Source organism: Schistocerca gregaria, chromosome 4, assembly GCF_023897955.1.
Source record: "Schistocerca gregaria isolate iqSchGreg1 chromosome 4, iqSchGreg1.2, whole genome shotgun sequence".
Classification (NCBI taxonomy): Eukaryota; Metazoa; Arthropoda; class Insecta; order Orthoptera; family Acrididae; genus Schistocerca; species Schistocerca gregaria.
In genome coordinates this window covers 290291513-290318063 of record NC_064923.1, presented here as the reverse complement: position 1 = coordinate 290318063, position 26551 = coordinate 290291513, and the positions used below count along the sequence as shown (strand labels likewise).

The window sequence follows — 26551 nt, the reverse complement described above, 5'->3', positions numbered from 1 at the left end:
CAGCTGCTTAACTGGATTTGCAATGTGCCGAGGTGCGCCATCTTGCAGGTAAAAATGACCCCATTCACACATTCACGCTGTTGGAGAGTTGGAATGACGCGCTTGTGCAAAAGGCACTTATAGCGCTTACGAGTGAAGGTACAGGTAACAGGACCGGAAGACCTGTTTCTTCCAAAAAATATGTCCCTATGATAAATGATGCCGTAAACCTGCACCACAGAGTGAGTTTTTGAGGATGAACTGGCACTGGTTGATTTGCGTGTGGATTTTCTGTTGCTCATATTCGACAATTCTGTTTATTGACATATCCTATCAGGTGGAAGTGGGCTTCGTCTGTCCACAAAATCTTCCACGGCCAATCATTACCCACTTCCATGCGAGCAAGAAATTCTAAAGCAGGGCTTCCCAACATGTGGTCCGCGGACCCCTTAAGGGTCCGCCGGCTCTTTCTAGGAGGTCCTCGACCACCCTTCACCAAATCGTGTAAAATGAGTAATATTGAATAAAAATGTGAAAATCAAATTCATCACTATTTTTTTTTTCGTCTGAAAAAAATGTGTACTTTTACTTCAGGTCGTATTCCCAAGCAGCCTTTGCAGTTCCTAAGTGAGAACGCATAAATAGTTTAGTGCCGGAAAATGCGGCTTCTCTGATCGACTGTTTCGCAACAATACGGGGGTCGTTTGTGCTTGCTTTCAGCTCTCTGGTATGGACAACCTCTCCTGAGGTGGTCTACAACATCGGAGTCTGTTGTCAGTTGACATTTACTCCACAAGTATAAAGGTAAAATTGACTGGGATTAAAAAGGGCTTGCTAAAACTTGTCTGAGCTCGACAGGATAAAGTACAATGGGTGCTAGGAAACTAGCGGCGAGAGGAAGAGGAATGTTTGTTCTTCTTCTGCTTAATTCTCGGAATAGCAGCGATTATACGCTGCCAGTCATGGTAAAAATAGGGAAGCGGTTTATAAGGTCCAAGTCCCTCTTAGGAATGACGGCAGTCAGATTTGCAATTGCCGAGCCGAAATCATAAGGCTTATGGGGTAGAGGTGGTTTAGGAACATTGGAGGCGGTAAAAGGGTACGGGGTATTGAGATGCGCGAACGTCTTGTCACCCAATGATTTTGTGACCATCTTCAGCAGTTCTGGCGCAGTGATCTCTGTCTCTGCTGGCGGTGTGTGGACTCCCTCTTCTGTGTCCTGTTCTTGGATGGGCGCAGCAGTTGTGACTTCATCTCCCAGCAGCGGCAGTCCCGCCTTGTCTTCGGAAGGGCGGGCGGACGTTTCGATGCCTTTGGTCACGTCATCTGGTATTGCTGGTGGAGCTGGCTTAGAATCTTGTTTCCGCTGGCCCTCCTCCTTCGAGGAGGGGGCAGACATCTCATTTGCCACATCCATGGGCACCCCCATAGCACACTGCGTTACCGCAGGAGCCGGGAGAGCGTCCGTCTGCGTGGCCATGGTGGCAGTCGTAACTTCTCGCCCCTTGCGACATTTGCAGGCCAGCAACTCGCGAATCTGCTCGAGCTGGAGGCTTACCTCGTCCACCTCGGCCCGAAGTGCAGCCCTCTCCCCTGCCATGGCAGATTTGAGAGCAGCAACTGCGTTGGCGACAGCATCGTCGATCTTGTGAATGCTGTAGGGGTTGCAGCAACACGGCCCTCCACTCGCACCAGCACCGGCAGAAGTGCCAGTGGCGTGATGCGCGGGCAGAGCTTCCTGACTCCTTGTCATCTCTTCTTACACAGTAATTCGCCGTCGGTGTGTATGCCGCTCCTTCCCGCGGCCACAGCTCTTGAGGTAACTGCAGCCACGGTGGTTGGCGGCGTGAGAACCGCCGCAATTACAACATGTAGCAGCGGTTTCCCTGGGCTTCGTACAGTCGCGTGTGAGGTGCGGCTTTGCACACTTCAAACACGCGAGTACTCCTGTGCAATCCGCGGCGAAGTGCCCCAACTTCTGACAGCGGAAGCACTGTACAGGTTTCTTCCTCTTCTGCTTGCTGTCCAGTCCAAGCGCTTGGCCCAGGAGGCTAACGATTGCGGCAACTTGTCTTCCTCGTCTTCCCTTCTGGCGTCCAGACATGTTGGCGCGGCGAGCGAGAATGTCGTTTGTGCACCGGCTCTCGGTGTTAGATGCGCTGAAACCTTTTACGCATGCGCGGAACGAGCTATGTCGACCAGTCACAGCACTCGCTGGCACGTATGCGGCCCCAGGCATCATTAAATGTTAAACTTGCTTTGTCAGCGCACTACCTATTACATAAGATTATTTTTGACCTTCAAGTTGTTTTCATTCATCTCTAAACCAATGACTATTGATACTTCGGGGGGGGGGGGGGGGAGGAGGGGGGTCATTTGGAACAGACTTCGGGCCCGCCATGGATTTTCGACTGAAGAAGGGGTCCACCAGCTGAAAAGGTTGGGAAGCCCTGTCCTAAAGCAGAAGGTCTCTCTTGCTGGCAGGTCAACAGGAAGCAACTCGTGCACATGCGTAATTTTAAATAGATAGCAAAGAAGGATGTTTCGTAGGATTTTACGCTCACGGGTATGACCAATGTTCGGACAATTCTCCGTGCACTACACGTTTGCACACCACCAGTCGTCTCCTCCTGCGTTGACCACTGCTTCCTCTGACGTCGAATAAGTTAGTTTCCTCCGTCTACCAGGTTGCAGACCAAAAGAACTCGTCTTTTCTAATTTCCGAATCATTTTCTCCAGACCCACTACAGTCGTCGGACCAACGCCTTTCTTCAAACCCTCCAGTGTCCGGAACTTCTGCAGAGCGACCTGTGCAGAGTCATCATTCTTGTAACCCATCTTTACAAGCACAGCGTGTTACAACTTCTATGGCGTCTGCATGACAGGTGTTTTCACTTATGTATTCTGACACAATCAGCGCCATCTTCTGATCAATTTTCTCACTATTGTTTCTTTCTGCCATACGTTTTTCCCCTTCTCCGATAATATTCCGTTGCAATTTGACGCCTATCTCACCGGTGGTGTTATTTCTACAGCGTTTTGAAAGTTTAACTTTAACTATAATCACCTTGTATGTATCTAAATTTCAGCATTTTTGTAGCTCCACATCTCAAAAGCTACTGTTCTCTTCTTATATGAACTACTTACCATACATGTTTTACTTCCATACTAAGCTCTAAATAAATATCTTCAGGAAAGACGTTCTAACTTTTAACTTTATATTCGATGTTACCAAACTGCTCTCTTTTTCAGAAATTTTCTTCCTATATCCGGTCAGCATTTCATATCCACCATTCTTCGACCATTATTAATTATTTCTCTGTGCACATAGCAAGACTCATTTACTATTTTTAGTATCTAATTTTCGAATGTAATCTCCTAATTTTAATATGGCTACATTCCATTACCCTTGTTTCATTTTTGTTGGTGTTTATCTTATATCCTCTGTTCTATACCCGTTCCATTCAACTGCTCTTCCGAGTTCTTTGCTGTGTCCTATAGAATTACAATCTCATTTTCAAACCACAAAGTTTTTTATTCTTCTCTGTGATCTCTAATGTCTTTTCCAAATTCCCTCTAGGTATTCTTCACAGCTTTCCCATGTACGCAACGAATAATGTCAGGGATGCGACATAACACTGTCTCGCTCCCTTCTCAACTGCTCCTTCCGTTTCAAGTCCTTTGACTCCTATAATTGCAGTCTGGTTTCTGTAGAAGTTCAGAATAACCTTTCACTTGTTGTGTTTTATCTCTGCTACCATCAGAAGTTCAGAGTGTGGGCTAGCCAACAATGTAAAACGCTTCCTCTAAATCTACAAATTCTACAAATGCTCGTTTGAACTTCTTAATTTCTGCTGAATCCTATCTCCTCCGACTCTGCTTCCACCAATTCTTCCATTCTTCTATAAGTAATTCGAGCCAGTATTCTGCAGTCATGATTTATTAGACCGACATTTTATTGATATTTATACTTGTCGGGACCTGCCTTTTTTAGCGTTTCTCTAATGAAGTTTCCACATGTCCGCAAATGGCTCGTCGACCGAGGTGGTGAAAGTGGCTAAGATACTAGACCGGCATTCGGGAGGATGGGGGTTCAAATCCCCAACCATCCACCGATATTAAGTTTTTTCATGATTTCCAAAATTGGTTCAAGCAAGTGCAAGTTTGATTCCTCTGAAAAGGAAAAAATGGTTTGTGCTCTAGTCTCTATGAAATCTTCGTCGACGGGGCGTTAAATCCACATCCACCTTCCTTCCTTAGAGTTCCAGTGGCACATACGGTGGCTGTTATCCCAGTTTTTTTCTGAGAATGATTCCCCCTTTTTTGCTGCTTGTATTGTTCAGAGCCGAATGACAACGACTGAATACCTTGGCGTATCCATTGTTTTCTACCTGATGTGACTTCTCGCGCACCGGCGGCAAGCAATCCGGCACGCGTCCAGCGTTCCCCCCAAACATTCTTTCTGAAGCTTTGCCAACCGCCCATTTTCCGGCCTTCTGCATCTCGTGGCCCTGTACGGCGGCCATCAAGGAAATCTGGCCATTGTTCGCGGCGGATCGCATTCTTTGCGAGAAGTAACTCTCTGCATACGCCATAAGGTTCACTTCAGTGGCCTTGTATTAAGCACATCAACGCGTGACACCATTTTTATAGCTACTTATCACAGTAGTCGATGTCAACGTCTTTCTGATATGAGATTTCATACGGAAAGCTGACGAGTTCTGCCCTGCATTTACATCTACATGCATACGCTGCAAACCACTGTGAACTGCAAGGCAGAGGGTACTTAACGTGGTACTGCAGCTTAGGGCATGGAAGGGGATTCTTAGCTTGGTACGAGTTCGGTTTCCTTCCCGTCGCAAGGAGTGTGCGGCACGGGAAGAATCCCTGCTTAAATGCCTCTTTGCGTGCTGCAGGTAATTTAATTTTGTCTTCTCTGTTCCATCAGTAGTGTTGCACAGAAGGCTACAGGATATCTCTAGAGTCATCATTTAAGGCCAGTTCTTGAAATTCTGCAAGTAGGTTCAAATGGCTCTGAGCACCATGGGACTTAACATCTGAGGTCATCAGTCCCCTAGAACTTAGAACTACTTAAACCTAACTAACTTAAGGATATCACACACGTCCATGCCCGAGGCAGGATTCGAACCTGCGACCGTAGCGGTGGTGCGGGTCGAGACTGTAGCGCCTAGAACCGATCGGCCACCCCGGCCGGCTGTAACTAGGCTTTCGCACGTAATTTGCATCTATCTTGAAGAGTATCAGTTCATGTAATGCTCCAGGCTTTTCCAGCGACAGGTTGACATGTTGAATAATTGGGTCTTCTGCCGATTACTCGCGTCCTTCTCGCACGATATTTTGAAGACATGACCCGCTGTCGTCTTCAGCTAGACCGGCCGAAGACACAACCATTCAACATGTCAGTATCAGTTCGTGTTTTTCAAAATCCCCGTGACCTTCTCCCGTGAGTCAAACAAACCTGCGACCCGTATATAGGCAGACTGAAGCGACGAATGAAAATCTATACCAAGACCAGGATTCGAACCCAGGTCTTCTGCTCACTAGGCAGATGCGCTAACCACAACGCCACCCTGGCACAGTGGTTTGGTACAACTGCATGGACTATCTTAGCTCGCCTCTCTCCCCGGTCCAAATTCCCATTCACACCTCAGCCAATTTGGTATTCCCCCTAAACTCGAACAGCAGTAAGATGATTGAGACTCGAAAAAGTCTCCGAACCATATTGTTTCATTTGATTAACGCACCTATGCCTGGGTTTCAGGCAGGCTCCCCTGTTTGTTTCAATACTGAGGTGCTATTCCCAAACTGTTGGAGAGGCTCTGTAAAGCTGTTCGAGACTAGAAGGAATACCAAGTGGCCTTTGGCGTGAATAGGAATTTGGATTGAGAAAAGAGGCGTGAAAAACCCATTGTGCCAGAGTGGCATAGTGGTTAGCGCATCTGCTAGTGATGAGGAGACCTGGCTTCGAATCCTGGCCTTGGTATAAACTTCTATTCGTAACTTATGAGAAATGTCAGAGACTTGAAAAGATCTCTGGAACAATATAGTTTCATTTGATGAAACCTGTGGCCGTTTTACTGCGCTTTTCCATGCGTTCAGTACCCCTGCTAGTCTTAGCTGTTGTGGATCTCACACCTTTGAGCAGTATTCTAAGATGGGACGCACAGTGAGATTCAGATTGTCTCCTTTGTAGACAGACTGCTGTTTCTCATTATCCTGCCAATGAACTGATGTCTGCCACCTGCTTAGCTACAAGTTAACCTGTGTAATCATTTCACTCCACATACCTACATACTGTCACAGCCATGTCTTTTTATGAGTTGACTAATTCTAATTTTGAATATTGATATTGTAGTCATTGCATTCTAAGTCTTTTTCGTTCGCGAAGGACATCATTTTACATTTCTGAACGTTTAAAGTATGTTACTAATTTATGAACCACTTTAAAATCATAACAAGATCTAGGTGAATATTTGTACATCTTTTATAAGACTTTATTTAAGATTTTATTGTAGATAACTTCATCATCTGCGAAAAGTTTGAGGGTTCTGTTAATATTATCTGCCAAGTCACTGAAATGTAGCATGAGCAGCAGGGATTCCAATACACTTCCCTGGGGCACACCTGACTTTATTTCTACAGCTATTGATGACTTTCCATCCAAGGTAAGATACTGTGCCCTTGCTACCAAGAAATCATCAATCCAGTTATATAATTTTGCTTGATGCCCCATACTGTGACACTTTCGACAGTAAGAGTACGTGTTGTATTGAGTCAGATGCTTTTCGGAAGTTAAAAAATACTGCATTTACTTGTATGTTTCCTAGATTAATGTACTATATAGAGTTGCTGAAAATGTGTTATGGCACGGAAATAAGTCCTTCTGGAACGATACAAATGTAACTTTTTTTCTGTGTGCGAGGGGTATATCCTGAAAGCTTCACCATACCTATGTCACACGCCATATTCGTTGCACAACACATATAGTCAGTTTTTTTGAAACCCTGCATTTGTCTCTCATTGTGGCGCATGGGATCGACGGTGTGTACAAACTTCGAAGGATCCCACTAAGATGCCCCAGTTCTGCAACACTCTCTGTGCAACCTGTGCACCTTCGTTGAACACTTTGAAAATGTACCTGTACAGAGATTTCGACTCCCGTTCAGCTGAGTGGCGCTCCGTTGCTTTAGCGCGTGCTTGCGGGCATGCGGAGTCTATGTGGTATCAAAGACGTTGCCTGCCGTCAGGCGCTGCTAGCAGCAATGGAACATCACTCAGCTGACTGGGTGTCACAGTCTCCGTACAAGTGCAAATTTAAAGTGCTCAACAAAAGTGCACGGGCGCCGTAGAGGTTGTTTCCGAACTGGTGGGAGGGGTGTGGGCAGTTTTGGCGTCTTACAGGGACCCTCTACCGTTTTATTCTTGCATATGTCAATGTCGTACCTCTCCCCTCACCCGACCCCAGTGATCATACCACAGAAGGGCGCGAAACGAGAAGGCTCAAGAGGTATAAAGACCCATTGTTGCTTCGGATCACGTTCAAATTTTGTCGAATGGTTTTGAATGGTCCCTAGTGTTTCCACCCTGTACACCAGAGCAAAAATTGCTACTGCACTACACTCCAAAGGGGTCATATCACATGCGAGAGGGGTTGCAGCCCTACAAGTTTGTAGAGAAAGGTAGACTTCTCCAGGGGTGTCAGAAGTCTCAAACGATGTCGAGAAAGTCATCACACTGCAAACTGTCAATTACGAGCGCAAAATGTGTGAAAAATGAAGAGCCCAGGAGAAGGGGTTGTTTCGTTGACGCCCTTCATGACATCTCCTGAGGCCTTTTTGTATCGATTCTGAGAGGCGGTGCCACCCTTAAGAAAGCCACAAGATTTCAATGCTGAGCGTCGTGTTTCCGAACTTTATCGCAGAGGCGTCAAGAGAAGGAGTGAAATGTTAATAAGAGGAGGGGAGAGGGTGATGATCTTCCCACCATGTGACACGTCCATGGTCACGTTGGGCAGAATTGTGGTGAAGTTTGGTGCCAATGTGACATCACTAACCCACCTTACACTTAACACTAACTTCCAAAATCTGGCCTTTGTTTCGCAGGTGTCGACTCTCTGCTGCTTGAAGGACAGCCGAGCGCAATGTTCAAATGGCTCTGAGCACTATGGGACTTAACATCCGAGGTCATCAGTCCCCTAGAACTTAGAACTACTTAAACCTAACTAACCTAAGGACATCACACACATCCTTGCCCGAGGCAGGATTCGAACCTGCGACCGTAGCGGTCTCGCGGTTCCGGACTGAAGCGCCTAGAACCGCTCGGCCACTCAGGCCGGCTGAGCGCAAGGGTGACGTCGCACGGCGCCGCGCTTTTGCAGAACTGCAAAAGAAGGGCTGTGGGCGCCTTTGTGCCGAATTTTAGACTTCTGCGTTGCAGTGGGAGACAACTGCAGGGTTTTAAAAAAAATGATCCTTTAATAGCGTTGTGCAGTGCAATCAGTAAATAAATTCTTGCCGTGCTCGAATGGCTGAGTAAAGATAATTACTAGATCATATAAGTAGAATTCGTCGACGACAAAAGTAGAAGAATCTCGTCCCTCATACTCTGCCTACTTTCAAACGAAATAATTTTTTTAAACGTTTAAATGGTTCAAATGGCTCTGAGCACTATGCGACCTAACTTTTGAGGTCATCAGTCGCCTAGAACTTAGAACTAATTAAACCTAACTAATCTAAGGACATCACACATATCCATGCCCGAGGCAGGAGTCGAACCTGCGACCGTAGCGCTCGCTCGGCTCCAGACTGTAGCGCCTAGAACCGCACGGCCACACTGGCCGGCTTAAACGTTTAGAATTGTTCTTTTCGTCGAAAGAGTTGAGCTCAGTGAGAAATGACAGCTTTTGGGTCCCCGACAACCTGCACCTATTTCATGCGAACAGATTTTTAACACTGAACGTCTTTATTGAGACATCCTTAGTCCTTTAGAACGTAAGGACATCTGGTCCTATACTGCGGACCCTCGACGAAAAGTTCATAAATTGAAATTTGGGTTTAGAGGCTTTCGCGAGTCACAAGCAAAGAAGAAAACCAGAAATTATGTTTTTCCTCCTAATCAGCTTAGTTAATTATCTGTCTGTGGAAATGTTCTCAGATAGTCAGGTGCTAGGGCACACACTCAAAACTGTAATTTCATTTGACCAGCTGACTTGAGTGTTACTAGCACTGCAGTTATCTATAAGAAAACCGTGTCACTTAATGTATGCTTGATTCTGATGAGCGAATTCGAAAATATTAATGAAAAGTAACTCTAAAACGAATCTTTCTGTGTGCAGCGCAATTTGCGCTGTTTTGAAACTTCCTGGCATATTAAACACTGTGTGGCGGACCGATATTTGAAACCAGAAGCTTTCCTTTCACAGGCAATGCTCTTACCGCGAAATACAAGGGTCCTGGGTTGGGTCCCGACACGATACAGAATTTTAATCTGTAATTATGTCTTCTCTAAATGACAACGCCTTCGTCTTTTGGCCGTTATTCTAATACTTCTGGATACATTACGGCAATTTCAGCTTTATAACTATTGTCAAGTGATTCAGTATTATCATTTCTACGTTAGTTACACTGTATGTCGTAGTCAGTCTCAAGAATATCTTATTCACAATTTGACAGTACAGGGATCGGAGATATTGATACCCCTTATATCGTACTAGTGACCTTCCCCAGCTTTGCACAGGTATCTTCAAAACTGGCTCTGAGCACTAATGAACTTAACATCTGAGGTCATCAGTGCCCAAGAATTTAGAACTACTTAAACCTAAGTAACCTAAGGACATCACACACATTCATGCCCGAGGCAGGATTCGAACCTGCGACCGTAGCGGTTGCGCCTAGAACCGCTTGGCCACACTGACCGGCCAGGTATCTTCAGTCAAATGACACTTCCCGAGATTAGTTTTCACGTACAGACAGAAAAACGCTGCTGGGGACTTTAATTTATAATACCTACAGATATAGATATTATGGATTCTGGTGAAGCTTCATTGAGCTCTGGAGTTACGGCGGCTATTTACTCTACCACTTTTCCCGCCAGAACCTGTTAGCTTGTCGCTTCCATGATTGCACAAAAAAAAGTGTTAAAATGTATGTGAAATCGTATGGGACTTAACTGCTAAGGTCATCAGTCCCTAAGCTTACACACTACTTAAACTAAAGTATCCTAAGGACAAACACACACACCCATGCCAGAGGGACGACTCGACCCTCCGCCGGGACCAACCGCGTAGTCCATCCATGATTGCCACGAAATGCCACTCCAAACGGGCAATTAAATATGGATATGATAACAATATATATGTTACACACTAATCATTATTATAATAATAAATTACAAAGATAAACGTTCCTCATGAATTAGTGTATTTATTAATGAAAACCATATCAGAATCACTGTGGTAGTTTCTAAAATTAGCCTTCACACGCAGACAAATGGCTCTGAGCACTATGCGACTTAACTTCTGAGGTCACCAGTTGCTTAGAACTTAGAACTAATTAAACCTAACTAACCTAAGAACATCACACACACCCATGCCCGAGGCAGGATTCGAACCTGCGGACGTAGCGGTCGTTCGGCTCCAGACTGTATCGCCTAGAACCGCGCGGCCACTCCGGCCGGCTCACATACAGACAGAAAAACGCGACAGGGGTCTTTAATTTTGTAGTATGTGTAGATGTTAGTGTATGAAGTTAAGGTAATCTTTCTGTTATGAATAATTATTGACACCCTACATGTCACTCTGAATTTGTAGTCTGACTTAAGTGCAGCCATTGTGTGATGAAATGATGAATACATTTAGAAACGTCCAATAATGAACCACTTGACAATGCCTCCGAAGCGAAACTAAGAAAGTGTGTACAGGAGTAACGAAAAAACAATAAAATGCGAAAGCATTATCATTTAAACAATTCTACATGACTGTGATTCTTAATAATAACAAAATCATAGAATTATGTTTCAGAACGATATATTTTCAGTAATTACTCTTTTTTTAGCTGTCTTTAGAAATACGGCGTAGTTTGAATGTAATGCCTTCTCTCTTTGTGTTAATCTAGTCAGTGTATGAATAATCCACCAATTAACCTTGAATGTGATAACTAGCTTTTAAAATGAAAATTGCCTACAGTATGAAAATATGCACAATTTCATATTCAACATAAAAAATTGGTTCCAAATAGGATCGCAAATACAAGTCTATTTACTCGTATTTGTAAATCAAATGTACTCGAAAGGACAGCGAGACACAGCTGTAATTATGTTCCTCTACATCACCTCGGTTAAACGTTCGTTAAAAACGAGAATCTATAAAAACTGGCAAGATTTAACAGCAAAGATATGGACGACAAAAATCAAAAATAGAGACATTTAAGGGTAAACACCGTATGTACGTCGAGTCCGTAAGAGCAGTTAAGAGAAAACACAGAATAGATAATAACTTTATTTCCCATGACGGCGTTTCGAGTGTCGTCCTCGGTAAGTTAACACCGTGTGCGTGCCAGGACAGCGTTGACGAGCACAATTTGCGCAATTAATTTAATTTGAGCGAGGACATATCACGCGTCTGCAAGAGACAGAATGTTCGCAACACTTCGGACGTGATGTTTCTTTATAATTGTATTTACATGGGCTGTAGCTGCCCAGCTGTTTAACGAGTTACGTCATTATTTAATATGTCTACAATTGCACATTCATTTGTTATACTTGCGCTGAGTTTTCAATGCAGATCAATCTTTTTTTTAATTGCATATTATCACTCGACTTAACATAACATACGAATTTTCTTATTCGTTTGCTGAGAATGATAACAAGTGGCAGTCGTTTTCATTCATTGTTTAAGTTTCATGGAGTTCATCGTTGAAAATAAATAATTAATAGGACTAGAGATTAGCAGTGTACACAGATAATCAGTTAACAAAATGATTACATAAGTATTACTGTTCTGGTATTAGTGACTCGTGTACACCTGTTGAGCCAATGACATGTGCAGTTCCTGTGTTCAGTCTGTTCACACCTTGAAATTTAAAGATGAATGCCCGTGTCTTGGATGTGTTTTGCGATGTGGACATCGATATTTGGCTGTTGGGCGAGGTTCATGACACTGTTGGATAGGGAAATTCCCAGTTTGACTATTTTTTTTTTTTTTTATATATAGTTTGGTCTGCTGTGTGGCGTAGCGGGAGAAACCGCACGGTTGGTGGCTCAGATCTGGTAGTTCCGAAGGGAGAACTCTGTAATATGGAGAGGCTGATTCTCTTGAGGTTTACAGGATAACGCCCGTTTCCATTTCTCATTGTTATTGTTGACGTTGTATGTCACCGTGAAAGTATTACGGGAATTAATGGGTGAATCCCTGAAAACTTTTGGCCTCTGAGCTTTCCCACGATCGGTACCATACATGAAGTGCTCCTTTCGTGGTAGTTATGAGTTCTGTATAAAGAAGACGTGATGTGTGAATGTGTGCCATCGCTGGTGCCAGCGGTTCAAGGAAGTTACAGATGCTCGTCGGCTACTGCACAGTGTAGAGACGGGTCGTTCGCGAACAAACGGGTCCAAAGGAACGGTTCACCAAGATGAACGGAACGAGCGAGGAACGAATTCTAAGGAACGGTCTTTCATAGTTCACTTCGGTCGCGGCTTTCCACTTACAGTTCGCGGGACCGGGAAACGGTCGGTCTCATTCCCGAACGGCATGTGGGCCGGTCTCGTTCCAGCCTCGGTCCCGTTCCCGTCTGTCTCGGTCTCTGTCTCGCTCGGCCGTACTCGTCCTTCTTCGCCTGGCCACTCGTCGCAGTTCCACTGCCGACTGCTCGTAGTTCAGTACCGAGTTGTTCGTTTCGTTCGCTTTGCACGCCCATTCTAGATGTGTTTCAAACCTTTTTTGAACTCCGTACTTCTGGTTCTTTTCGTATTCTATTCAGCGCCCACGACCGGTAATTAAAATGTATTTTATAATTACGTAAATTACATAAAAATTACACCTTTTCAGATAACAAAACGGCGAATCAGCTTACTTCACTATTTCGACAAACAACAGAAGAAATACTTGTAAAAAGGCAAGTTTTTTGTTATTCCACACAAAGGACGTTGGCACGGCACACACGAGTGGCCATTTACCGTATTTTTTTTTTGATCCAAGGTAAAAGAGCATGTTCATTGTTATGGAAGGCAGACCGACTTAACAAACGAATGAAGCCCGCGCTCCGTAATCGAGTGTATAGTTTTACATTTTATAAAGAGAATATGATAACACCTATGATATTACACTCCTGGAAATGGAAAAAAGAACACATTGACACCGGTGTGTCAGACCCACCATACTTGCTCCGGACACTGCGAGAGGGCTGTACAAGCAATGATCACACGCACGGCACAGCGGACACACCAGGAACCGTGGTGTTGGCCGTCGAATGGCGCTAGCTGCGCAGCATTTGTGCACCGCCGCCGTCAGTGTCAGCCAGTTTGTCGTGGCATACGGAGCTCCATCGCAGTCCTTAACACTGGTAGCATGCCGCGACAGTGTGGACGTGAACCGTATGTGCAGTTGACAGACTTTGAGCGAGGGCGTATAGTGGGCATGCGGGAGGCCGGATGGACGTACCGCCGAATTGCTCAACACGTGGGGCGTGAGGTCTCCACGGTGCATCGATGTTGTCGCCAGTGGTCGGCGGTAGGTGCACGTGCCCGTCGACCTGGGACCGGACCGCAGCGACGCACGGATGCACGCCAAGACCGTAGGATCCTACGCAGTGCCGTAGGGGACCGCACCGCCACTTCCCAGCAAATTAGGGACACTGTTGCTCCTGGGGTATCGGCGAGGACCATTCGCAACCGTCTCCATGAAGCTGGGCTACGGTCCCGCACACCGTTAGGCCGTCTTCCGCTCACGCCCCAACATCGTGCAGCCCGCCTCCAGTGGTGTCGCGACAGGCGTGAATGGAGGGACGAATGGAGACGTGTCGTCTTCAGCGATGAGAGTCGCTTCTGTCTTGGTGCCAATGATGGTCGTATGCGTGTTTGGCGCCGTGCAGGTGAGCGCCACAATCAGGACTGCATACGACCGAGGCACACAGGGCCAACACCCGGCATCATGGTGTGGGGAGCGATCTCCTACTCTGGCCGTACACCTCTGGTGATCGTCGCGGGGACACTGAATAGTGCACGGTACATCCAAACCGTCATCGAACCCATCGTTCTACCATTCCTAGACCGGCAAGGGAACTTGCTGTTCCAACAGGACAATGCACGTCCGCATGTATCCCGTGCCACCAAACGTACTCTAGAAGGTGTAAGTCAACTACCCTGGCCAGCAAGATCTCCGGATCTGTTCCCCATTGAGCATGTTTGGGACTGGATGAAGCGTCGTCTCACGCGGTCTGCACATCCAGCACGAACGCTGGTCCAACTGAGGCGCCAGGTGGAAATGGCATGACAAGCCGTTCCACAGGACTACATCCAGCATCTCTACAATCGTCTCCATGGGAGAATAGCAGCCTGCATTGCTGCGAAAGGTGGATATACACTGTACTAGTGCCGACATTGTGCATGCTCTGTTGCCTCTGTCGATGTGCCTGTGGTTCTGTCAGTGTGATCATGTGATGTATCTGACCCCAGGAATGTGTCAATAAAGTTTCCCCTTCCTGGGACAATGAATTCACGGTGTTCTTATTTCAATTTCCAGGAGTGTATTTCAGTGGTACTGTGTGGCGCACGAAAAATCGGCCCCGAGTACTAGACTGCTCATTGTCGCTTACCAACCGTCATCTGCTGTTTCAAACTTGTTTGCATTACCTTATTTGTTATTTCTTCACTGCCTAATTATTACATGTTTATCTATTCTGCTCGTAGCGGTCAACAGATCGTCCGTAATTGACTAGCAGTCTGTACTCGGGAGCGGTTTTTTGTGCGCCACCTTATATTATTTCACTGCGACCAGCCACATAACGATGCAGTTGGCTAAACGAGACGTTTTGCAGAGTCACGAAAATTACAAGTGTGTGAGAATTCTGTTATGAATAAAAACTCTGTACGCAAGGAGGAAGGCAAGTGCCCCCTCATGACGCCTTCCATCTGCTGTGCTACTAATTTCCAATTTTTCATAAGAACCATATACCAAGCACAATGAATGGTGAACGAGTAAAAATGAACCGTTCCAAAAAAAGAGCGATCACCAGTGAACTAGTTCCCAAGGATGAACGACTTTGTCCATCTCTAGCACAGCGGCAGCGTACAGATACATAGCTGGCAGGTGTAGTCTGTGGCGCCTCGTGCAGTGTTCCAACTTTCGAGCTTAGGCACAGGTCCATCTGGTACAGATATATCCCGAGACTAGCCGGGCAGCATCAGTCAGAAGCACACAACATTGCTGAGCTCTTGTAGCCTTACGAGTGGCGTAGACACAACCAACTGAAAAGCGAGAGACTGCGACATCTTTAAAGTGATGCTCGTCGAACGGTTTCCTTAATGAGAAAATTTACCCCCGTAAAGGTTCCGATGCTTGTAAGCTCCAAAAATTTACTTCTATCCATTAAAACTGCAGCACCAGGAAGAACACCAAATAGTGTGAGTGTATGTTACAGACACTGTAAGGGGTGACCTACCGAGCGGTACAGGAACAGTCACAATAGCACGGCATCTGCAACACATATCGCGTTACGCAACGCTTTCGTTGATGTGGTTAGTACAGCAGGATGATTAAATTTCTAGGTGATTTCGCATCGTGCGAAATTCAGGACACGGAGCTGCCACCTCTGTGAGCAGCAACGGCTCTAACCCGGATGTGCATCGAGTCGAACCGAGCTTGAGTGACACATAAGCTATGTGATCAAAAGTATCCGGGCACCCCCCAAAAAAAACATTTTTCATATTAGGTTGATTCAAATGGCTCTGAGCACTATGGGACTTAACTACTGTGGTAATCAGTCCCCTAGAACTTAGAACAATTTAAACCTAACTAACCTAAGGACATCACACACATCCATGCCCGAGTCAGGATTCGAACCTGCGACCGTAGCGTCGCTCGGTTGCTGACTGTAGCGCCTCGAACCGCTCAGCTACTCCGGCCGGCTTCATATTAGGCGCATTGTGCTGCCACCTACTGATAACGTTCTGTATTCTTTACATTATTTCTACTTTACTATCACCTGTTTCTACTGTTTTGTGGCAAAATAAACGCAACCTTGCAAAATTTATTTGTTGCTTCAAATTTGGACAGCAGTGTATTTATAACATAGTATTTCTTTTTTACATTTTTTCTTACTTTTTAAAAGTTCGAAAGGTAGATGTCATAATTCTGATTACTGCCCTGCATGCTGAATTTACTGTAACTTGTTGAGACAGATTAAATATCAAGAAAGAATAACATAGAAGAGTCCACTTTTTTTCGTGTACTCGCTGTTTATTAAATTTTTCAGTTCCAACAGAATATCCGCAAATTAATGTGTGGCTGCTCAGTTTCATCTGCCTCCGTTGAAGTAGAGACGCCAACAGATGCTGATACAGAAAGCTCTCATCTGCCCTCCTCCTCTTCTTGACTGACAATCTGAGGCGGCAAGGGACACAGAAACGGTCTGTCCACAGTCGTACGCGTTATCGAGTAGTTCGGCTGCCTTCCGTCTGTATGACTCACAGCGTAACACGAGAATCTCCGTGCGGCGGCAGCCGCAGGGACGTGGCCACCTTGCAGCGAGCGGTGCAGCTGAGTCATCTCTCAGCTTTCGCTATGGGCACTTCTTAACAGGCGCCGGCGACCTTAAAGCTAGTTCCAGTTTGGAGAGAAACAGATACTACAGCACATCAACTGTCTATGCTGTTTCGCTTTCCACAGAAATTAATGAAGTTGAAAAAGTGAAGATTAGTGTTGGATCCATAGATCGTTTACAAAGTCACAGTCCACTACTGTTTCTTGTGTGTATTAATGACCTGTCATTTGTTACATTACCAGATGCCAAGTTTGTCTTATTTGCAGATGATACAAACATTGCAATAAATACTAAATCAAATATAAATTTAGTAAGAGCAGCTAATCAAATTTTTACTGACATTAATAAGTAGTTCATAGCCAATTCACTGTCATTAAACTTTGAAAAGACCCACTATATGCAGTTCAGAACTTCCAAGAGATTTCCTTCTGGTGTGCGTATAAAATATGATGACATGGAAATAGGAGAAATTGAGAGTGTAAAATTCTTGGGATTACAATTTGATAATAAATTCAGTTGGGAGCAACATACTAACGAACTGCTAAAGTGCCTAAACAAGCCTGTGTTTGCAATGTGAATGATGTCAGACATAGGAGATATAAATATTAAAAAAAAACTGGCATATTTTGCTTATTTTCACCCCATTATGTCATATGGAATCATATTTTGGGGTAACTCCAGAAAGAGAGAAAAATTTTTTAGAGTACGGAAGCGTATAATAAGAGTTGGTTGGTTGTTTCGGGGAAGGAGACCAGACAGCGAGGTCATCGGTCTCATCGGATTAGGGAAGGACGGGGAAGGAAGTCGGCCGTGCGCTTTGAAAGAAACCATCCCGCCATTTGCCTGGAGCGATTTAGGGAAATCACGGAAAACCTAAATCAGGACGGCCGGACGCGTGATTGAACCGTCGTCCTCCCGAATGCGAGTCCAGTGTCTAACCACTGCGCCACCTCGCTCGGTGATAATAAGAGTAATGAGTAGTGTAAATCCAAGAACATCATGTCGAAACCTATTCAAAGAATTGGGCATATTAACCACAGCTTTTCAGTATATTTATTCCTTAATGAAGTTTGTTGTAAGTAATACATCTCTTTTTCCAACTAACTGCTTAGTACACAGTATCAATACTAGGAATAAGAACAATATACATAAAGATTTAAAATCACTTACTCTTGCCCAGAAATGAGTCCAGTATTCAGCAACGCATGTTTTCAATAAGTTACCAGCAACCATTAAGAGTTTAGTTTCAGACGAGGCACAATTTAGACATAATTTAAAAGAATTTTTGGTGGCCAACTCCTTCTATTCCATCCATGAGTCTCATAACAAGTGCAGTAGACCATTTTAATGAAAATTTATTATACATTAATTTTTGACAATACTTGGTTGTAACAGCCAAGTAACTACCTACTTTGTGAATGATGGATGTATGGAAAGCAGATGTAAGTCTTTAAGTCTGTATATAGTGGAAGTTTAATTTTAAATCTTGCACATAATGTGACTGTTCTTAACTGAGGATCACTGAAATGAATAATTTACTTTAATTTTTGACAGTACTTGGTTGTGATAGCCAAGAAACTAGCAAAAGTCTGAATGGTGGATTTAATTAAAGCAGATGTAAGTATTAAACCTGTAAATATTAGAAGTTTAAATTTAATTCATGTACATAATTTTACTGCTTTTTGACTGAGGATCATTAAAATTAATGAAACTCAAGTTTTTCTAATTGCGTTTTTGTAATGTGTTTATCTGACATGTTCCATACCCAGGAGATTTCCCTCTTTTATGGGTATATGGAAATTAATCTAATCTAATCTAGAAAAAGACATTCCATTTTAACTTGAAAAGGTAACACCAAACATTCTAAATCCTTTTACTCAGTCTCTTTTTGTAATGGACCCTTCAAACTCAACATCTCCCTGTCACTTCCATGGTCTGCATATGTCTCTTTCCTACTGTCTCCTTTTTCTTTCACTGGCACTTACTCCTATCTATGTCTCCCACTATCGCTGTCTTTATTCTTTTCTCTAGTTCCGTCTCACCACTCTCCTTCTCTGGCAAATTCACTTTCTTTGTCTCCAACTGTCATTGTCTTTGTCCCATTCTTTTTCTCTCTCACTGCCACTGTCTCTTCCTTTCATGTTCACAGTCTGCTATCTTTCTCTTCAACCATCATTGTCCCCTGTCCACAAATATCCTTGGGGATGCTTTGCTCAGGTTTTGAACTCTAGACCGGGATATTTTAACATGTGGCTACAAGAATTTGGGGGAAAGTTGGAATATTTTTCGTGTTGAAATTGGCCGGTCTTCTGAGGGGCGAGCGGTTCCAGACCTTCCAAGCCCATGTATGGTCCCCACTCAGCTCTCTTTTTTATTCTCAGTGTCTTCTCTCTCTTTTGCTGCCACTGAGACACTCCTCATCCATCTCTCTCTCACTGTTTTCCGCACTTTTCTGTGAGAGTCTTTTAAAGACGGGCATATTTGCATTTTTGTGGTGCGACAGGAGCATTTTTCAGCTGATTCCACTCTTTTCCCTGTTACAGCAGGGTGTGCTGCTTTAATAAAACGAATTCTCTAGGTCAGTAAAGTTTCGACACTTTATACACTTCAACGCATTTAAATACTTTGACACAAATAAACAACAAATAAGTGAACTAAGTATGCATAATGTAAGGTTAACACAAAATTGCTCACATCCAGCGAAATTCCGCTTTTCATTACTTTACAGAAAAATGTATCTATAGTATACCACAAAATGCGGTGTCTGTTCTGCAAGTACAAAGAATTTCGCTTTACAAAATAATTTTCTGATAGGTGCTTACGCCGTCAAGTGACACCATCGAATAATTCCCAGGTCAAGATAGCTTGGTAGGTGTGAAGTGTCCATTATAAAGAGACAGCACTTTATGAGGTTTTATTGATGAAAAAATGGCGATTTAAAACATAGTTTGGTGACATAAAAACCCTTTCGATAATCCCAGAACGTTGCTACATATTCACGACGTCAATTAAAGCTATATTTACGCCTCTGTCCGGGTGTTTTGTGCATATTTTTCTTGCATAAGTACGGTAACTTTGAACCTCTGTATATAGGTATCGGCTAATAGGATGGGAAAAGTTTTCAAATTTCCCGGAGAGCAGCATCTTAAGACCATATGAGATAAAAATTTTGACGATTTGAAATTCGTAGAAATTATAGGAGTGGCTATCCCACAATTGGTACTTTTGGTACCCAAAAATCAACGTTTTTTGGGAGTATCTTAATGACGAATAAAGATTTTCTAAATCGGGAAAATGGCGCTTCTAAATACATATCTAAAGAACGTACAGTTAAAATCTGAGCCATTTTCTAGGGCTAGTTATTTAGATAATTGCGACCCATGGTATAAAAAAGTCTAAAAACTGATTTTTGCTGTTATCCGCATATTTATGGTCACTTTGAACTCTAGATCTCGATAACGGGTACTGATACCGAAAACAAATGGTTCAAATGGCTCTGAGCACTATGGGACTCAACTGCTGTGGTCATCAGTCCCCTAGAACTTAGAACTACTTAAACCTAACTAACCTAAGGACATCACACACATCCATGCCCGAGGCAGGATTCGAACCTGCGACTGTAGCAGTCGCACGGTTCCGGACTGCGCGCCTAGAACCGCGAGACCACCGCGGCCGGCGCCAAGGATAGTTTAGGTAATACAGAGTAGGGAGCGATAAGACGTTAATATTATTTAATAATAAACAATTGCTACTCTACAGTACACTGTCATAGTTTAATGATTATTACTGTAAAATCCTATTCCCAGGATCTGTAAGGACAGTTGTAACATTTACAGTTTTCTAGAGCTCGACATCGCATTGACTGTGGAGAGTCGCTGACTCAGATGGGTCAAAGAGACAACACCAGAAAATCAATAGAACGGCGAAAGTATCAGCCGCTCCTGATGCCAGCCATATACACTGAAGAGACAAAGAAACTGGTACACCTGCTTTATATCGTGTAAAGTCAACGCGAGCACACAGAAGTGCCGCAAGACGACGTGGAATGGACTCGACTAATGTCTGAACTGACACCTTGAATCCTGCAGGGCTGTCCATAAATCCTTAAGTGTACGAAGGGGTGGAGATCTCTTCTGAACATTGCGTTACAAGGCATCAAAAATATGTTCAATAATGTTCACGTCTGGGGAGTTTGGTGGCCACAGGAAGTGTTCAAACTCAGAAGAGTGTTCCTTGAGCCACTCTGTAGAAATTCTAGATGTCTGGGGTGTCGCAGTGTCCTGCTGGAATTGACATAGAGAAAGCTTTTGACAATGTTGAGTGGAATACTCTCTTTCAAATTCTAAAGGTGGCAGGGGTAAAATACAGGGAGCGAAAGGCTATATACAATTTGTAGAGAAACCAGATGGCAGTAATAGGAGTCGAGAGGCATGAAAGGGAAGCATTGGTTGGGAAGGGAGTGAGAGAGGGTTTTAGCCTATGTATATTGAGCAAGCAGTAAAGGAAACAAAAATTTGAAGTAGGTATTAAAATCCATGGGGAAGAAATAAAAACTTTGAGGTTCGCCGATGACATTGTAATTCTGTCAGAGACAGCAAAGGACTTGGAAGAGCAGTGGAACGGAATGGACAGTGTCTTGAAAGGAGGATATAAGATAAACACCAACAAAAGCAAAACGAGGAAAATGGAATGTGATGCTGAGGGAAGTAGATTAGGAAATGGGACACTTAAAGTAGTAAAGGAGTTTTGCTATTTGGGGAGCAAAATAACTGATGATGGTCGAAGTAGAGAGGATATAAAATGTAGACTGGCAATGGCAAGGAAAGCGTTTCTGAAGAAGAAACTTTGTTAACACCGAGTATAGATTTAAGTGTCAGGAAGTCGGTTCTGAAAGTATTTGTATGGAGTGTAGCCATGTATGGAAGTGAAACATGGACAACAAATAGTTTGGACAAGAAGAGAATAGAAGCTTTCGAAATGTGGTGCTACAGAATAATGCTGAAGATGAGATTTGTAGATCACATAACTAATGAGGAGGTATTGAACAGAATTGGGGAGAAGAGGAGTTTGTGGTACAATTTGACAAGAAGAAGGGACCGGTTGGTAGGACATGTTCAGAGGCATCAAGGGATCACAAATTTAGCGCTGGAGGGCAGTGTGGAGGGTAAAAATCGTAGAGGGAGACCAAGAGATGAATACACTAAGCAAATTCAGAAGAATGTAGGTTGCAGTAGGCACTGGGAGATGAAGAAGCTTTCACAGGATAGATTAGCATGGAGAGCTGCATCAAACCAGTCTCAGGACTGAAGACCACAACAACAACAATTAGAACTACATGGTATGTACCCATGAAAAGTTGCTGTCCCGCCTTTCACATATTTTTCTTTACATCCGTAGCAACAACAGTAATTCACCATCGCTATCACACTATCATAAACTGGTGAAAACACAACAAAAACTCTTGATATTATAAACTTCAAACTCTGTGGAAAGCACACACGCACAGCGAAGTCCCGAAAACACGTGACAATCCTGGTTTAATGTTGTCAACATGCGAAGAACGCAATGCTCACTCCAGAGATAATTACTCTTTGCGGTAGACGTGCGGCGCCCTCTGTTGAAGCTCGAAGGCGCGCCAGCTGCAGCGCGCGCGCTGTGTGTTTGCAGGCGTGGTGCGCGGCGTTCGTGGGCGGCGAGGCGCTGCTCGGCGCGGCGGCGGCCTACCTGGTGACGTGCGTGTGCGCGCACGCGCTGCTCGGCCCCGCCGCGGACAACAGCGTTGGCGCGCTGCCCGCCGCCGCCGCCTGGCTGCTGGCCGCGTCGCTGGCGGCGCCGCTAGCCTGGCAGGCCAGGGCCGTCGCCCCCAGGCCCGGCCTGCTCGCCTGCTCCCTGCAGCCGCCCCAGGTACTGAGCCACTGTCCGTCTGAAACATCTGTACACACGGCGGCCACTTCTAAATATCATTAGTCTGCACCGACGCTGAATTCAAACACTGAATAGAACTTAAACTAACAGGAACAACAGTAAGATAACAGAAAAATAAAAACAAGTAAACAGATAAGTAACAGAAAAACAGTACAAAAATTTAATAGAAACTGAAAAAAATTGCTTCTTCTTATTTCCAAATACTAGTTTCATTTCATAATAATTCTTTCCTCGGACTATTTTCTTTACATTGCAATCCAATATTAAATGAAGCTAAACTCATAAAAAACGGAAAAAACATAGAATAGTAATTAGAAATAACTAGGAAAATAAATGGGAAATAATTTAAAAAATAAATAGAGTTTTTTATAAAATATATTCTTGTAACTTCCAAATATTATTTCAGCTCATAATGATTATTTCCTCACTGATATCTGTCTTGCTGTAACTTTAGTACACCTAACAAGCCCTGTAAGTTTGCTTTAAATTTACATCCAGTACTGAATGAAGACACTAAACAGATCATCATCATCATCATTTAAGACTGATTATGCCTTACAGCGTTCAGTCTGGAGCATAGCCTCCTTATAAAATTCCTCCACGATCCTCTATTCAGTGCTAACATTGGTGCCTCATCTGATGTTAAACCTATTACTTCAAAATCATTCTTAACCGAATCCAGGTACCTTCTCCTTGGTGTGCCCCGACTCCTCCTACCCTCTACTGCTGAACCCATGAGTCTCTGGGGTAACCTTGATTCTCCCATGCGTGTAACATGACCCCACCATCTAAACCTGTTCGCCCAGACTGCTACATCTATAGAGTTCATTCCCAGTTTTTCTTTCATTTCCTCCTTGTGGACACCCTCCTGCCATTGTTCCCATCTACTAGTACCTGCAATCATCCTAGCTACTTTCATATCCGTAACTTCAACGTTACTGATAAGATAACCTGACTCCACCCAGCTTTCGCTCCCATACAACGAAGTTGGTCGAAAGATTGAACGGTGCACAGAAAACTTACTCTTGGTACTGACTTCCTTCTTGCAGAAGAGAGTAGATCTTAGCTGAGCGCTCACTGCATTAGCTGTGCTGCACCTCGCTTCCAGTTCTTTCACTATGTTTCCACCCCGTGAGAATATGCATTATAAGTACTTGAAACCGTCCACCTTTTCTAACTTTGTTACTCCTATTTGGCACTCAATCCGTTTATACGAGGGTCAGTCAAAAAGTAATGCCTCCTATTTTTTTTTCTACGTTTAATTGTCAGGAAATTTAAATGCAATTACATAGGTTGAAAACCACAACATTGAGGATCATTTTGTCATTTTTCAATGTAATCTCCGCCCATCTCTACAGTTTTGGTCCATCTTTGAACAAGGGCATGTATCCCAGCACGGTAAAAATCACAGCTCTGCTTCCTAAGCCATTGACGCACGAATGTTTTGATGGCCTCCTCATCTTCAAAATGAATCCCACGATGAGCTTCTTTTAGTGGCCCGAACAGATGGAAGTCTGATGGTGCCAGGTCAGGGCTGTATGGGGGATGAGGCAAAACTTCCCATCCAATTTTGACAATCTCGTCAGAGGTGTGACGACTGGTGTGTGGTCTTGCATTGTCATGCAAAAGAAGAACATCTGCCATTGATTTTGTTGGGCGAACTCGCTGAAGACGTGCTTTAAGTTTTTTGAGGGTTGTGACGTATTGAACAGAATTTATTGTGCATCCCTGCTCCAAAAAATCAACCAGAATCACACCCTCTGTATCCCAGAAAACTGTTGCCATAACTTTCCCTGCCGATCGCACAGTTTTGAATTTTTTCTTCCTCGGCGAGCTTGTGTGACGCCACTCCATTGACTGCCTCTTTGATTCATGTTCAAAAAAATGCACCCATGTTTCGTCCCCGGTCACAATTTTTTTCAGAAACTCATCTCCCTCCAAACGGAAGCGCTGCAAGTGTTGGGAGGCTATTGTTTTCCTTGCCTTTTTATTCTGATCGGTTAACATTCTTGGAACCCACCGTGCACAAACTTTTGAGTACCCCAATTGTTTAATAATCGTGATCACACTGGCTTTACTAAGAGAAATAATGCGACACACTTCATCTGCAGTCACCCGACAGTCACCACGAATGATGTCATCAACTTGCTGAATGTTGTGTGGAGTCACTGCACTCACCGGCCTGCCGCTCCGCTTTTCGTCAGTCAACGGTGTTTGCCCTTCAGCTTCCTTACAACGACGAAGCCTTCGTCTAACAGTGCTGACATCCACTGTCACAACACCATACACCTTCTTCAGTCTTTCATGAATGCGTATGGGCGTTTCACCTTCTGCATTCAAGAATTCAATCACACAACGCTGTATCAAACGAACATCGATGTCGGCCATCTTACAAACTTCTGCTGTGCTGCCACCTGTTGACACAGAAAGTTACTACTGCAGTGGATTGCAGAAGAAGGTTTGAGGAATGGCGCCAAATTCAAATTTTTCACTTAACTTAATTTTTTTAAGTAGAAAAAAAATGGGAGGCATTACTTTTTGACCGACCCTCGTATTTCTTTCCCACTGACATTACTTTCGTTTTGGAGATGCTAATCTTCATACCATAGTCCTTACATTTCTGATCTAGCTCTGAAATATTACTTTGCAAACTTTCAATCGAATCTGCTATCACAACAAAGTCATCTGCATATGCAAGACTGCTTATTTTGTGTCACATATCTTAATCTCACCCAGCCAGTCTGTTGTTTTCAACATATGATCCATAAATAATATGAACAACAGTGGAGACAGGTTGCAGCCTTGTCTTACCCCTGAAACTACTCTGAACCATGAACTCAATTTACCATCAACTCTAACTGATATATGTAAAGACCTTTAATTGCTTGCAAAAGTTTGCCTACTATTCCATAATCTCGTAGAACAGACAATAAGTTCCTCCTAGGAACCCGGTCATATGCCTTTTCTAGATCTATAAAGCATAGATACAATTCCCTGCTCCACTAGTAACACTTCTCCATTACTTGCCATAAGCTAACGATCTGGTCCTGACAACCGCTAAGAGGCCTAAACCCACACTGATTTTCATCCAATTGGTCCTCAACTAATACTCGCACTTTCCTTTCAACAATACCTGAGAAGATTTTACCCACAATGCTGATTAAAGAGATACCTTTGTAGTTGTTACAATCTTTTCTGTTTCCATGTTTAAAGATTGGTGTGATTACTGCTTTTGTCCAGTCTGATGGGACCTGTCCCAACTCTCAGGCCATTTCAGTTATCCCGTGTAGCCATTTAAGACCTGACATTCCACTGTATTTGATGAGTTCTGACTTAATTTCATCCACCCCAGCTGCGTTATTGCACTGCAATCTATTGACCATTTTCTCCACTTCCTCAAATGTAAACCTATTTCCATCATCATTCCTATCCCATTCTACCTCGAAATCAGAAACATTACTGATCATATTTTCACCTACATTGAGCAACTCTTCAAAATATTCCCTCCATCTGCCCAAGGCATCCATAGGATTCACCAGCAGTTTTCCTGACCTGTCCAAAATACTTGTCATTTCCTTCTTACCTCCCTTCTGAAGACTGCTAATTACACTCCAGAATGGTTTTCCAGCAGCTTGACCCATAGTCTCCAACCTGTTTCCAAAGTCTTCCCAAGATTTCTTCTTGGATGCTGCAATTATCTGTTTGGCTTTGTTTCTTTCTTCAACGTAACTTTCTCTGTCTACCTGAGTTCTAGTATGTAGCTATTTTTGATACACTTTCTTTTTCCTTTTACAGGCTGCCTTGACTGTATCATTCCACCAAGCTGTTTGCTTCATCCTACTTTTACACACTACTGTTCCAAGACATTCTTT

The 26551-nt window shown here is 43.8% G+C and overlaps 1 protein-coding gene and 1 non-coding gene across 3 annotated transcripts in view; one reads left to right on the top strand and one right to left on the bottom strand.

Moving 5' to 3' along the window:
• The window catches only part of LOC126266692 (uncharacterized), a 53405-nt gene that overhangs the window by 17099 nt on the left and 9755 nt on the right, over nt 1-26551 (top strand). For both annotated transcript variants that reach the window (XM_049971126.1, XM_049971128.1), the window contains one exon: nt 22422-22658. In XM_049971126.1, the coding sequence (XP_049827083.1) occupies nt 22422-22658 (237 nt within the window). The remainder of the gene's footprint in view (nt 1-22421; nt 22659-26551) is intronic.
• Nucleotides 5504-5575, bottom strand: Trnat-agu (transfer RNA threonine (anticodon AGU)). The gene has a single exon. It is a non-coding gene; the product is annotated as a tRNA-Thr (tRNA).